This window comes from Erpetoichthys calabaricus, chromosome 15 (assembly GCF_900747795.2).
Source record: "Erpetoichthys calabaricus chromosome 15, fErpCal1.3, whole genome shotgun sequence".
NCBI lineage: Eukaryota > Metazoa > Chordata > Cladistia > Polypteriformes > Polypteridae > Erpetoichthys > Erpetoichthys calabaricus.
The window spans coordinates 94,633,031-94,648,563 of NC_041408.2; the positions used below are offsets into that span (position 1 = coordinate 94,633,031).

General features: G+C 43.2%; 1 protein-coding gene and 1 long non-coding RNA gene across 2 annotated transcripts in view; one reads left to right on the plus strand and one right to left on the minus strand.

Annotated features, from left to right (window-relative positions):
• The window catches only part of LOC127525970 (uncharacterized), a 495,457-nt gene that overhangs the window by 217,509 nt on the left and 262,415 nt on the right, over positions 1 to 15,533 (minus strand). The gene's annotated exons all lie outside the window — the stretch shown is intronic.
• LOC114665776 (chitin synthase chs-2-like) overlaps positions 1 to 15,533 on the plus strand; it is a 56,947-nt gene that overhangs the window by 31,030 nt on the left and 10,384 nt on the right. Inside the window, exons 11-15 of the mRNA XM_051919406.1 lie at positions 2,606 to 2,890; positions 4,401 to 4,580; positions 7,901 to 8,471; positions 10,100 to 10,188; positions 12,211 to 12,557. Of these exons, the coding sequence (XP_051775366.1) occupies positions 2,606 to 2,890; positions 4,401 to 4,580; positions 7,901 to 8,471; positions 10,100 to 10,188; positions 12,211 to 12,557 (1,472 nt within the window). The remainder of the gene's footprint in view (positions 1 to 2,605; positions 2,891 to 4,400; positions 4,581 to 7,900; positions 8,472 to 10,099; positions 10,189 to 12,210; positions 12,558 to 15,533) is intronic.

The window sequence follows — 15,533 nt, forward strand, 5'->3', positions numbered from 1 at the left end:
TGTTCTCTCACCATCTTCCCACAGTGTCGCCTGGCGGCACACACGGTACCCAGCAGGACCGTGTTGCTGAACTCCACGTCTTACAGTGCCCTGCAGGAATCTGGGGCACGGCTGCAGTCCAGGGGAGCTGCCATCTAACATTTTTGGGGATCTACAGGGTGTCCCGGCCATCTCTTACAACACACAAAACCCATGCATATTCACACTTAAAAGCACTGATTATGACTAATGGTTGCACAGCCTACCTGTGCCACCCATCCTGGAAAAGGTGGTTTATTTTATGCAAGGGACCAGAAGATAAAACATAATTTTGAGTCGAGCCTAAGCTGATAATCAAAAAATCAGTCCTATCCTTCATCAAATGAAAAATCGTATCCCCAATTACTGTTGTCAAGAAACAAAAGATTCTTTAAACGAGAAATGTAACCAAAGCACACGCCAAACAGACATCACCTTGTTTATGATCTAATCTCAGATAACCCAGAAACCCTAACATGTGGCCTTTATGCTGTCATGTCACTGAAGTCACACGTCACATTTATTGACATGGTGGCTCCTTTAACAACAACAACAACAACATTTATTTCTACAGCACCTTTTCATACAAATGATGGAGCTCAAAATGCTTTACAAGATGAAAAAAGAAAAAATATAAAAATAAAATTAGGCAATACTAATTAACAAAAACTAAATGGAGTCAAAAAGACGTGAAAAAAATATTACAACCTACAAACTAATCCAAACATATTTGATGACCTGGAGTGAATTCTGCATGCTTCAAAATAATAGGAGTGAAAAAGAAACAAAAAGTATGCCGAATAAGTTGAATGATAATTATTTATAAAATTATAAAAATCCCAAACTATAACACAATCACTCATCGGTAATCCACTTATGGACTCATTGACTTTGGCTTTAGCAGACGACATGGGTGACCCCTAGAATGTCCCCTAAACGATAAAGAGTGATACACATTGGGTTGGGCATCACCACCTAAAAAGCAGTGTGTTACTCCTTCCCGTGCCCACTATTGGAGGCGTCCCTCCTCAGCAGCTAACTCTGTAGTAAAGAAGTGGCTACCTCTGTCACCCAGGATTTGTGGACAAAGTAAAGAAGTTTAAAGCAAACAATATTTATTAAAATAGAAAATACCAGTAAAAGTTGACAATAGCAGCAAACAGTAGAAATGAGATTATTAATAATAATAATAATAATAGCTGGATGTAAAATGGGAAATGCACTTCTGTTTCAAACAGAAAAGTCAATTCACTTAAACAGGTTCTCTGAAGGAACTGAGTCAGTAAAGCCAATTGAAATACCCATCACTAGACATGAACTGGAGATACAGGCGACCGACAGGAGCGAGACAAAATGGTGAATGTGTGGCCAGTAAATGGGCAATGGGTGGGAGTGGAATGAGTCTCCTATATAATAAAAACACTACTCTGTGCATGCGTGTGCTTGTGTGTTTGTGTGTGTGTGCATGTGTGTGTAGTCCTTCTGAGCAATCTGATTGGGCAGTTTGGCAAAAGAGCTAAAATGGAGCATTTCAATAACAACAAAGTGAATGACATTTCTTAGATCACTAAATACTTACAAGGCGCAACTCAAAGTACAGTATTTGCAAGAACACAAATGATGTTTTCACAGGGGGCAATTGGGGGCCTATCTACCATTGGTGGCAGTCAAAAAGCAGACAGGGGGCGCCTTGAAATAACAAAGTCTGAGATGCAGCCTTTACGGGAACGTAATGGAGAGAAGCAGCGTTGGGCAAAAGAGGTCGAGACACACAACAATACCAAGGAAAGGCATAGCAGGAGCACTGAGGGTACACGTGAGGCAAGAGATATCCAATATTTTTTAGGTCTATTCAATTGCATGAGCTACTTGTTTATAAAGTGGACATTAACAGTTAAAAAAATAGTTATGAGCAGCTCAGGAAAACACTAAATGGTGTCCGCTCTTTCAGTGTATGCAGTGGAAAAAACAGAGGGGGCAGCATACCACTTTGTGATTGGCTGTTATCACATAACGGGGATGTCTTCTGCAATATACTAAGGGCAGCAGGGATGTACTCCATCCATCCATCCATTTTCCAACCTGCTATATCCTAACACAGGGTCACAGGAGCCAATCCTAGCCAGCACAGGGCACAAGGAGGAACAAATCCCAGGCAGGGCGCCAACCCACTGCAAGGGATTTACTCCTCCTGTCTAAATTTGCCTTAGAATGGCAGACTTCTGTTTGATTTGAAGTTCATTTTGGGGTCCACCAGGTGGTGGCACTTGGTGCAATGCAGAGACCATTAAGTCAACTAAATAAACATCTTACCTCATTCAGGATAAGCTTTGCTCCTACATGGATTCATAGTTAGCTAAAATTGTTGAAAACCTGGAATTTTGGAAACTTTGTGTTTGTAGAATTGAACGTAACTGTTTTAACTGCAGGATATAATCCAACTATAATCCAATCATAAAGTAAGTATGACAAGGATGTGGCAGAGTTAGTGGTACTGTCATGACTGCCCAGAGCTGCAGTACTTCCATCTTGACAGCAGAGGTCCTCCTCATTTCATTCTTTGCCATAAACTGAGTTGTTTTCCCAGGTGAGGACCGCTGGCTGTGCACGCTGCTGCTCCAGCAAGGCTGGCGAGTGGAGTACAATGCTGCCTCAGATGCCTACACCAATGCTCCCCAGGAGTTTAAAGAGTTCTACAACCAGAGACGCCGCTGGGGGCCATCAACTCTGGCCAACACGCTCGATCTCCTTCACAGCGGCAAGGAAACATCCAGAAAAAACAGCTCCATCTCCATGTTGTACATTTTATATCAGATGTTAACGGTTGGCTCATCCATTCTGGGTCCTGCCTCAGTGTGCCTGATGATTGCAGGTAACCATTTCACTTCTTCACATGTTCTTTTTCCCACTATAAGTTGAACAGTTTCTCACCATTTCAACTCAGCTTTATGAAGTGCCATTAGCTGATACCTTAGTGTCTCTTAGGGACAGGAGGGAGCGTATTTAAAAGATGGATTACGCTTCCTTTGTGCCCTCTTTTTCTGTTGTCCATAATTTCTTTGATCTTTCTTTCAACCCTCTGCACCACTCAGCAGTTGACCCCAACAACACAAACCCATTGTTTATCTCACTCAGATGTGTAGACTGAACTGCAGAGATGACAGAAATGTCCACTACTGATGGTGCAAACCACAATCTTAAATAAATAAGAGGTTTGAAACAAAAAATGCAAATCTGCAAAACAATCAAATGGAATTGTGCTGTCTAAGACATATGCTGCAGATGGAGCAGGTGCCATGTGTGTTACACAGATATGAAAGGCACCACATGCAGATGTCTATGAATGGCCAAAATGAACTATACAGATAAATAATAAGGGAGGCATTATTTATGTTCTAAGATGGAGTCTCAAACACAGCAAAATGGGTGTGTGAGGCCTACAAAAGGCCATAAAGCCAGCCAGGACCTTCACTGTCCAGCCAAGAAGAGGCTCACCTGAAATCATCCGGTCCCCAACTGCTACTTTGAAATCCATCTGTCTATTTATCTATGGTGTCCAGTTAATCTTCCCTTCACATCTCTATATATATAAAATCCAACGTCATTCCTGTCTGTCTATCTGTTCACTTTTCACAAGAGAACTTTACAGATTTAGATCGGGTTTTTTTCTAGAATTTGCTTGAGTGTTTCGGTTGATTTTGCAACTTCTCTCATCACACTAAGAATCAGAGTTTGCTTGTAGGAGTGATATATTCGCGCTAATCCAAGACAGAGGCTGCAGGCCGAGGGGAGAGGGAAACGTGACGTCAGGAGTGGGGAAGCTGGTCTACCTCTTGGCCAGTAACAAAAAAGGGGGCACGAATGTTGCCATATGTGGCGTAATTTCGCTATTCATAGGGAAATTTTAAACATGTACTGGTGTATCGGCAGCACAAAATATAGGAATAAATTTTATTAGGAATTCAAAAAAATGTTAGGGGGGCACGATTAAAACTGCTATGAAAACTCGGGTCGCAAATACTTAAAGGTTAAAACGCTGCTGTGGGCTTTGGAGTGCACCTCGCCTCCGCTTAGCTAAAGATACCATTTTGTTTATTGATTTTTAAAGTTTGTCCTGTTTTGCAACTACATGGAGGAGCCGTGGTGGACAGCTAGTAAACATAAAGACAAACATTTACATAAAAATTTTCTTAAAATGCCCTTTGCCAATTTCATAAAAACAAACATTTTTCTACTCTGAAGTTCAGTGAAACAGTTGGACTCCAATATCAGCCACACAATATCTGAGTTGATTTGTGACTGAGGTGTGTGATGGTGACTGTGGACGCCTCTGTCCCTCATTTGACTCTTTCTGAAACTTTACACGTTGTGCTTTCTTCTAGGTGCTTTCTCTTTTGTGTTCAACTGGAATCCAAACTTCGCCATTATGCTGGCAACTATTCCGCCTGTGGTTTACGTCATTATTTGCTACACAACCAGTCCTGACTTCCAGGTGATGATCGCTAGCATCATGAGTGTGTTATATGCTTTTCTGATGACTGCAACCTTCCTTTCAATTATTGGTAAGTTATTTCAGAGCCATCTACCTTGATAAATGGGTTGGACCTATGGCTCAGTCAGAGGTGGAAGATGGCGCTGGAGGGCACAGTGGTTAGTTATTAGGCGAAGGAGGTGAATGGGTAACCCCAGCTTTTCAAATGAACGTAATGTAAAGATTGGCTGAAGGTATGAAGCATTGTGATGCCCAAAAGCAGTGTGATTGGCGGTACATCAGTAGTCATGAACTGAGGATGGACTGGTGCAATAAGTCTTCTCAGTGGGGCAGAGACAGAGACAAGCACAATCATCCATTAACAGCTTTAATGGCAAACACAATCATCCCAATATTATCAGCACTTCTTCCTCTACAATTTCAAAATCCCTCAGTACCTCCTTAGTAGTCCCTGTTACTGCTGGAGGTTATCCACTTCCTCACATGTGAAGACTTCAGAATAATACTAATTTCACTGTCTGTATTTTTAATTTCCCTTTACTATTCCTGATGCACTTCACCTCCTCCTTGACTTTTCTTTTACTACTAAAACACAAAATGAATCTCTTTCGGCCGTCTTTCACCTCATCTTCTATATTCCACTCTAAAAGCCTTTTTGCTTCCCTAATGTCCTTCTTAACGGTTGCCCTCATGCAGTCGTATGCCCTATGATTCATACTGGAGTTATTAGTCTTATGCCCCTCATTTGTCTGTTTTTTTAACTCCTTAATAACCCACTGTTGAGTTTTTTTTAATTTCCTTTTAATTCCAAATTTTAGGACGTACCTGTCCTTCATTACATGTAAAACTTTTTTAAACCTGTTCCACTGCTCCTCGACTGTCTCCACACTTACAAGCTTATCACAGTCCATCCTCCTTAGACTTTGCTGGATTTGTTACCAATTTACCCTACCAAAGTTAAACTTAACAGTTTTAGTCTTTGTATCCGCACTCCTACCAAACACTGGGAATTGTTTTATAGTATGGTCACCTGATCCTAGTGACCCAATCACCTCTACACCCTCAATTCTCTACTGATTATTACAAGATATTAAATTAGACAGGCTTCACCCCACGTTGGTGCTTGAACATAATGTTTTAAAAAACAGTCACTGATTACGTCTAAAAACTCCGCTATTTGCAAGGTTATCCCAGTTAATATTCAGGTAGTTAAAGTCCCCCATGACTATAATATCCCCCTGTAAACTTGCCTTTTTAATAAGACTAAAACGTTTTGCATTGAAATTAGTATTTGCATTGGGTGGTCCATAACACACCCCTAAAATAAGGCTTTATTCCTTAATGATTTCCAGATGAAACCACATGTCCTCACTAAGATGGGGCTCATCGTCCAATTGAAGAGGACTTGTGTTTAAATTCTGTTTTACATAAATATGACCCCCCCCCTTCTGTTCTGTCTATCTTTCCTAATGAATGTTTACCCATCTATGTTATACTCATCACCATCTTTGTTATTTAGTTTAGTTGGTTTCTTTTATTGCTATGATATTATACTTATGCTCCTGTTGGAACAAATGACAACCTCCTGTAATGCTCTCCCTTTGACCTGCCAGCTGTTTGTCTTTCTTTGAAGTTATTGAACTCTACTGTTTCCCTGTCTGCTTTCCTAACTTTGCACCCCTCCTATTACTTATTTACTTTAAAGTTCTGCACTCATACCATTTGATTTCCTTCTTATTAATGAACCCTTGTGTCGTCGCCCTCTTAATTGCGCTAACTTTCCTGACCACTAAGAGCCGTTCTATCAAGTAAAACATTTAACACACTTGTTCCTTCTTACTAAGACAAATCACTAACTGAATATCCACCACTGGTTATTTACTTATTCTCTTGTCTGTTTCGACCGCCACTTGCATCTGATTGGTGTTCCCTCGCTAGATGCCTGTCTACATACCGCTGAGCTCCTCTCTTTACCGCTTCATGTTAGCTGCCTACCTGCACTTAAAATAAATGTTATCTTCCAAAGTTACGAATGTGTATGCCCTCGCTTTCTACTAGTGCTAACGCTTAACCGTATCTATGCTAAATGGTATCCAATTATTCTTTACCAGTAACGCCGCACTGCACGTTACACTTGACTTATAGTTTTCCTCCTCTTTCTTTCTCTGTACGTTTGCCATTCGTTTGCTCAGAGGTTGATGCGCTTGCTGTTTTCTGAGCAGCTCTTCTTTCCTCCACCCTAGCGGCCTGCTTCTTCTCTTATTCCGTCGGTATCTTTTCGCGTTAAAACTGATTAAGTCCGTGTTTGTGTTGCTATTACTTAGTACATTTTCCTTAATTTTTCACTTAAGCTGGCACTTAAGTCTTCAATCTGCCTCAAGAATGATTTGAGATATGAAGAGGTAAGTGAAGTGACGGCGAAGGTGGTAGGGATGAGAACGGCGCCAGTACAGATGCACCGCACGACCACTCTGCTGGCCGCTGCCAAGAGTTGATTCTACAATAAAATAAAAAGAGGAATAACCTTGGAGGTCAATCATCACCCCGAAAGAGGACAGTCGACGTCACGTAGTATATGTTACCAAATTTCAGGTCAATAGTTCAAACGGTTTGCGAGCTACAGGTGATTTAAAACCCTGGATTGACAAACGTACAGCCACGATAGTGTATTATATAAGAAGATATGCCTTAACTTCTTCCCCACTAAGGAATCGCTGCTACTTTTAAATATTAGTCACTAAGACACTGGCTAGTTACTAACAGACATACCGGTTTATGCAACTAATTTCTGCCTCACCTCACTGACGCTGGTTTCCAATACAAGCGTAAGTAACTTTTCCACATGCTTTATCAAACACTCACATACCTTTGCTCTTATTATGGCAAAAAAGCAAAGAAATTCCTCCTAAAGGGAAAAAAAAGGTTTAAAAATTCCCGCATGGATCCTTAGTGGCAACCAAAAAATATAGTTTTTAGGAGCAAAATTGCCCTGCGGTGGGCTGGCACCCTGCCTGGGGTTTGTTTCCTGCCTTGTGCCCTGTGTTGACTGCGATTGGCTCCAGCAGACCCCTGTGACCCTGTAGTTAGGATATAGTGGGTAGGATAATGGATGGATGGATGGATGGAGCAAAATTTGCATTTTAATTATCTCTCACACAGCAATAACAGAAAACACTCAGCACTTGTACTTCCAACTCCATTCGTCGAGATGATGTCAACGCAGCCCTGCCAGGGTTGGTTCCTGCCTTGTGTCTCATGCTGCCATAGTAGGCTCTGGTCCTCTGGAGTTCCCAGCTCAATTAAGGAGATTTAGAAGCGTTGTGTTATAACAAAGTTGTACGCAGGCAGTTGCTTCATTCTTATTGATATTGAAATTTTTTTTTTCTGTAGGTCAAATGATAAAAGAAGAAACATTCATCACACCATCCGGCCTGTTCCTCGTGTCCATGAGCATCCTTTATTTAACAACAGCGCTGCTTCACCCTCAAGAGTTCACCCTTCTCATTTACGGCCTTATGTACGTCATTTGTATCCCCAGTGGCTACCTGCTGCTTACTATATACTCTCTGGTCAACATGCACGTTGTGTCGTGGGGCACTCGAGAAACCAGCCGGGATAAGGAAGAGGAGAAGACAGTGGGCGTCTTGTGCAAAAGAGACTGCAGCCTGTGCTGCTGGGACATCAAGATTGAGGTGAATCAGGAGACGAAAAATGCGGTCCTGCAGCAGCTCCAGAAGAGCATCCAGCAGAGCCAGCCTCACAGCAGCAAAAACCAGCAGCAGAGTGAACTGCAACCTCTCCTCAGTGAGAGCAACACAGCAGATGACCTGGAGGAGGCAGTGGAGGAGAAGAAAAAGGAGAAGGAGAAGGGAAAGAAGGAGAGGCAGAAGAGCAACCATCATGGTAAAGGAAGGCGAGAGCAGGATATGGATGTGGACCAAGACAGAGAATCGTTTGGCAGGTAAATACAGGTGAACATATAATGCAGAGTCTGATATTAGTATTACATTGAAACAGTGACATGTATTCAACGTACATACAGTATAAGAGCCAAGGTGATATAACGAACTGAACAGATCATCATCTCATACACAACAGTGGAAGCAAACAAAGAAGTCTGGACAGTAACATGAATGTCGACTAAAAGTTGAGTGTGGCAGTGAAAGAGTTAAGGGTAAGATAGCGCAGGGTGATACTGTGTGGCCTTGAATGACCTCCTGGGCACGGCCATCAGCAGTGTGCCTGTGTGCAGAAAGAGAGTGTCGACAGGAGACCATGTTGAGCAGGTTTATGACATTCACATCTCTGGTGACTCTTCCTATGACGTCAGTAGACGGATTGGGAGAGCATGGGAGGTCATGAGGTCACTGGAAAAGGGGTGTGTGGCACTCCCGATATCTCTGTCAAAGGACGAAGGTCCAAGTCTTTAGAGTCCTGGTGCCATGTTTGTGAGACATGGATGCTATCCAGTGACCTGAGATAAAGACTGCACTCCTTCATGTGTGTCTCTTCAGAGGGCCCGTGGGCACCACTGGTTTGACTTTGTGTTGCTCACGGAATCCCAAATAAGCCACATTGCCTGCAGTGTGAGGGAGCACCAGTTACGGCACTACTGCCATGTGGTGCGATTCCCCCAGGGTGATCCTTTGATGACCCAAGTGGCTGGACCAGGCCAAGGGGACACCCATGTGACACTTGGCTGTGACAGACAGATGGTCATTTTGGGGGGTGGGACCGCGTCTGCACGGGGTATTGCCAATCAGGATCCTGAACTGTTTCATCGTGTGGTGGGTGTTGTGACGCGCTGTGCCAGTGCAGGCTCCCTAGCCTGATCTGGCCTGTCCTATGTGGTGCCTCACTTGCCATGGGGCACTAAGCTCAGCCTTAATTTGCTTGTTGGTTCATCCAGGGCTGGCTGCTGGGATAGGTGCCAGATCCACATCACTCTGAGAAGGAAAGAAAATGTATTAAAAACAATTAGGGAATGGGTGGCTGTGTTAACATTGTACATTATGATGACTCCATCCACCACTGGTTCCTACATTTTGTCTGATGCTGCAAGAATATTCTACAGCCCTGGTATTCTGAATCAAACAGAGCAGGTAACGGAGATGCGAGATGGGTGGAAAGGTATCTGATACATTGGCAGTCCATACACAACAGGGTCCAAGTTTTCAACCTTTTACTACAAAAGGCTCAGCCCAGACATTAACATAACCTTCTCAATGCTGATCATCTGATTCAGGGTACATGAGGGGCCAGAACCTATCTGGGCCTGGGCAGGGTGCCTGTCCATCTCGGAGCGGTTACCCACATTTGGACATTTAAAATACCAACCTGCAATTCACCTACAGAGCAAGACTTTGGGTGTGGGAGGAAACCCAGAAAACCCACATGGACCCCCTCATATTAGCCTTCACAGGCCATTAAAATTGTATGAATGCTGGTCACCACCATACTGAGTTGCATTGTACATTTATTACTTGCACTGCTTTGATTTATTTGACTGTTTGGCAACACTTTGATGGAGATGAAAGATGAAGAGTGTTCTGAATAATAATCATGTTGTTGTTATGATTATTTTAACAGCGATGATGACACCAGCTGTAAAGAAGAAGAAGACAGAAGTCTAAATGATGATGAAAGTCAGTCTGAACTTGAAACACAACCTGAAAGTCGTAAGTGAGACTCCAAGTCTTGTTAATTTACACACATAATTCAAGAGACTTAGTGGTGACAGAATGAGTTGTAGTTATATGGTGGATAGGAATGAAATTTGCATGGCTCCGCCCACATCCTGTAACAATTAGGGTAAGCTGACAGGTGACTCTAAATTGGTCCGGTATGACTGAGTGAGTGCATGCGATTCAGCATCTCCGTGGGTGCTGGAAGGTTTCTAAACTCTCTTGGGACTCGCCCCAACAAGATGACACGCCAAAGAGCATCCCAAAGCACATTGGCCACGTCTGTGGAAAATAGCATGTCGGTTGCCAGGGCAACCGTGGGCTCCCAGCGCTGTGACAGTTCACCACGAAAACAAATCCGAAAAGATCGCGGTCATGCTATGAGCAACTGCCATCGGTGGGAACAGTTTTACTTGGCCACGACTCTGCCTGACTGCTGTGTGTGTATAGCAGAGTGGCAGATCTCGCTGCAATAAATAACCGTGCTGTTCCTGTTTCAAGCTGAATAAAGCACTGAGACTCAGCCTCGTGTTTTGGAGTGCAAGACAGGGACTCACACATAACGGTGTAATTAATCTGGAGTGCCCAAGTCTAACTGACTGTGCCCGTGTCTAAACTGGTCTGCGCTCTGTGCCTGTACCCTGTGAAGAGCGCTATACTAAATACAAAAATCAACTCAATAGAATTGACCTCAATTGAGTCCAAACTGCTATGATTGACAGTTTGTGTGTGTTACGTGAGTGTGCCCTGCATTGCGCTGGCGTCATGTCCAGTGATGTTTCCGGCCTTTTGCTTTGGGTCAACAAATAAGATACGGAGGATCATATATTGGTCAGAACGGTGTGTACTGTTTCCCAATATACATTCTCCTGATCCTGAAATATTCCTCTTGCCATACTCTATTGTTCCTAGTGTTTTAAGCCAATTCTGCCCCCAGTGTACATACCAAGCCCTGAACTCACACTTCTCTAAGTGTGTTTCAAGGTAAAAAGTTCCATTCACTACTCATGGTCACCAGAGAAATGAGGATGACCGGGAGAGGAAACCGTAACTGACACCAAAGTCGAAACCAGAGGTCCATCCAATCATTTGCCGCTGCCAACATCCTAATCAAAGTCAGAAAACAAAACGCAAAGAGTCAGGAACAAGGGAGTGTAAAACACAAGAGCTAAAGATGCACACACCAAAGCTGGTTAGAAAAATCTACACACTCAGATAATGAATGACGTGACTAACGAGCTGCTTTTAACATGGCGGATTCAGAAGGTATCGAGACCCCTTCACTCTCTGCACACTTTATTGTGTCATAGATTTCATTTTAAATGGATAAATGTGCCATTGAAACCCATCAACCTACACTTAATAACCTATAATGACAAAGTGGAAACGTGTTCAGAAATGTCCTCTTAAAAATTACAAGCTGAATGAAGTTTCTCATTTATAGAAGTATACAGGGTTGTTTTAAAACACAGAATTATAAGAGCGATGTGTTGCACGTTATGTAGATTAGCACTGGACTTTGTACAGGTGACACTTAAGGGCCTCATGCACGTGTAGTTCAGCTGCACTGAGAAAACAAGCAGCATTTCACCCCAGTGCTGCCCTCCATGCCCTCGCCACCCTTAACCTTTCAGAACTCGCTTCCGATTTTCATGTTTTGAAGGTCTGACTCTAAGTTGTTAACATCAGTTTATTCTTTAATTTCTGTAAAGAGCTTCAAGCTGTAAAGATTGTGTAAAAGTAGATATGTTAAACAACAATAATTATTGTTACTGTTACTAATAATTTGCCTGTAATGGATTAAAGCCCCCTCTTAGACTCCCTAAAGACAAAGCAGCTCCAGACCATTGATGAACGGAATAAATTGTGTTGATTAATTCAAAGTAATTATTTTATACGTTATGATTGTATATTTCTTAGAGATTGTTTGCTGCATTGTGCACATATACAAGCCCTCCAAAAACAACGATTTACCAAATTAGGTCCTTAATCTTTCCCTCTGCTGTTTTCCTAAAGCTTGGGTTGGTCCAGTTAAAAGGGAATTCCTGAAAAAGCTCACCACCGCAAACATGAAACGGAACCTGGAGGAACAAATCAAACAAGTACTGAAGGATAAAAAGTATGAGGACCTGTGCATCGATATGGTGGGGATGCTTAACGAGACCCTGTTTAATGAGATTCCGGAAAAGTTTGGCCCAGAAGACATCCCAGATGAAATCACCCTGGAAGAGCTACGGAATTCCCTGCTGGCAACTGCGAAAAGAGTCCTGCAGATGAATGGCGTAGAAGGAAAACTGGACAGAAAGGTGAAGAATGCAATCAAGAAGACACTGATGGCACCTCAGGTTGACAAGCTACCTCATGTAAGTGCCATCTTGCCGACTACGCTCGTTTTTTGTTTTTTGTTTTTTTTACGTTAATTGCTCTTTGTTTCCTTTTTCCTGGCTGATTCTGTAATTTCCATAACAGACCTTAATAATGTGAAATATTAACACTTTTCAACTTCTGCTCAAACTTGTCCCCACTCTGTATAGCCTTCTTCTTCACTGCTGACGTGGAGAACAAGGAGTAAAATCCTACAGGGATCAGCGTACAAGATAAGAAAGATGAGAGATAGCAGAGGTGGATTCATGCTGATGACGCGAGATTGAAATACAGAAACTGAAATTCCAGTGAAAGTGGCGTCCTTAGATAAAGAAGCTCATTATTGTGTGTTTATCTCGTTCAAAATATTGTGCCGTGCTCATGGACTGCAGACAACATTTACAACAGGGGTGTGACGTCCATAATAAATAAAAAATGAAGTGGCCGGCTCGATCTCTGTGGGTGTGTGTGCTCGCATGGCTGTGTTGGGTGATTGAGACGGAGCATGCCTGCACGAGAGGTTGAGGTCTGTCTTGATTTCTCCATTAACTTTCCATGGGTCACAAGTGAGACACTGCATGGCAGAAGGAAAAGGCAAAAGAAAAAAATGAAGGAAGGAAGGAATGGTGATTACAAAATAGAGAGAAGTGGGCAGGAAGGTGGAGAGAGCGAATGAGAGAAGACAGACAGCTGGGAGGAGAGCCCCTTGAGGAGCTTGAGGCCGACGTTCGGGGCTTCTGTAGCAAAGCAAAGCAACACACTAGCTGTCCCACGTGGCTCCACCCACGTAGTCGTGAAACAGGACAAACTTTAAAAATCAATTAAAAAAATGTCATTCTGGCCCAACGGAAGGTCGGTACGCCTCAAAGTCAAACGTTGGCACTGTATCTGATGGTGTTCAGCTCTGACGGGCGAGCGTCCCCTGCATGGGGAGAAATTTTGATATCTCTGGCAATCAGCAGCTACCCTCTAAAACACACGGAGCTCTGATCTCTCTCAAAAACATCAAACGTCACTCTTTAACAATCTCTAGGTGACAATGTCTTTTGAACAAACAGGTTTCGCTAGCTAAGCGGAGGTAGAGCGACCTGAATGGAGGCTGGCGTGTGAGTGAGGAGGCCCCGCCAGCTCCCTACTCCTGAGGTCCCACCACCCCCCCACTCTCTCGGAAGTCATGCAAATAAAGTGGTCCCACAACCAAACTCTGATACTTAGAACTGTGACGATGAGGGTTCGCTCCATGCTCCCATGCAGCTTCAAGGAGCTCTTGAACCCTGCACTTTCGGTAATGTTACCGATGAGCTCGGCAGCGAGGCATAACAAATGGAGCAAGGGGAGTAGTGCAAAAGTACTTTTATTAAAATCAAATCAATAGTGCAGTGCCTTCCAAAATATATTCAATAAATAAATAATCCCATAAAATTAAAACGTGGAGGTAAAAACCAATAAATAAATCCTTAAAACAACGACAAGGTTAAAACAATGCTGGAAGCAGACCCTTTAAAATCACAAGCCCGGTGTCTTCCTTAACTGGTGACCCCCCTGCTTCTCCCAGGGGGGAGTCACTCTTCTGCAGCAGCTGACCTTACTACTGTCCGCTTGCCTTCTGTTCCCTGGCTCTGTACGGCTCCCTTACCGGACCGAGACTTGGGTTCCTCAACGGCCAGGTCTCTCACGCTGAGGCACACCTTCTCAAGACTCCACTACTCCCGCTGCCATCTCGGCCTTACGCGGCCAGCCGTCCTTCATCCCCGGTCGCTCCAGCTCCTTGTATGCTTCCTTCTGCCCCACCGAGTGTCGGCCAAACACCTCTGCTAGGGCTCACTGTCCAGCTAGCTGCCTGCCTGCCTGCCTCCGAGCACACGCTCGCTCTCACTTTCTATCTCTCTCACAATGGCTTTCTCCTTCAGCTTCCTGCCTTCTTCCTCACTCCCGCAACGCCCGTCTTTCTTTTCTGTTCTTCTCTTTTACTCTTTCTTCTCTTTATAGCCGCCTCGCGCTTCTATTTATGAAGAGGACGTGGCAGCTATGGCAAACCAGCAGCCCCGGAACAATCACGGATGCGGACCGCCTCTCACCTGTGCACTCAGGTGAGAAACACCCACATCACGAATCACCCTGGGAAACCACTTCAGCCACACAACCACCACACCCCCTCGCTAAGCCGCGAGTGCGGTGATTATTTATTTAAAAGTGGCCTTCCTGATGGGAGCTGTGGACCCGCAATACCACAAGAGCAATGAGAGAAGTCGCAAAATCATCCGGAATGTTCAAGGCAATTATAGAAAAAAACCCGATTTTAATCCGTTAAGTAGTTCTCTCATGAAAAGCGGACAGACTTACAGACAGACAGACATTGTATTTTATATATACAGTAAATATAGATTTCATATCATCAGGCAATTCAAAGTGCTTTACATAAGAAGAATAAAATACAACCAAATGATAATTAGAAAAACAGTAAAATGACAGAAAGTTAAAATAATAAATAAAATTAAGAAAATAAAATAGTGACACATCAACGTTACAATTTAGTAACATAATCAATCAAATGCACAGGAAAATAAAACTCTTTTTGATTTTGGTTTGAACGCTTCTACTGTTGGGGCCTCTCTGACGTGTTTTAGCAGACTCGTGCTGCCTAATGGCTTCACTTGGTTTCATTCTCACTCAGGGTATAACCAGCTGTCCGGCCCCTAAGGGTCTCAGGGGTCTATTGGGCTTATAAACAGTTGGTATCTCTGTGATGTAAGCTGTTTACTGACTTACATTTACATTTACAACATTTAGCAGACGCTCTTATCCAGAGCGACTTACAACAGTGCTTAGTAGTCTACGACTGTTCTTCAGTCTTTTAAGGCTAGGATTAAATCTACTGTCATTAAACGAGTTACAGCTGACCAAGTTGTACACAAAACCATGCTAGAAGAAAATAGTAAGTTGTTAGTACAAAAATTTTTTTTGTACTAACAACA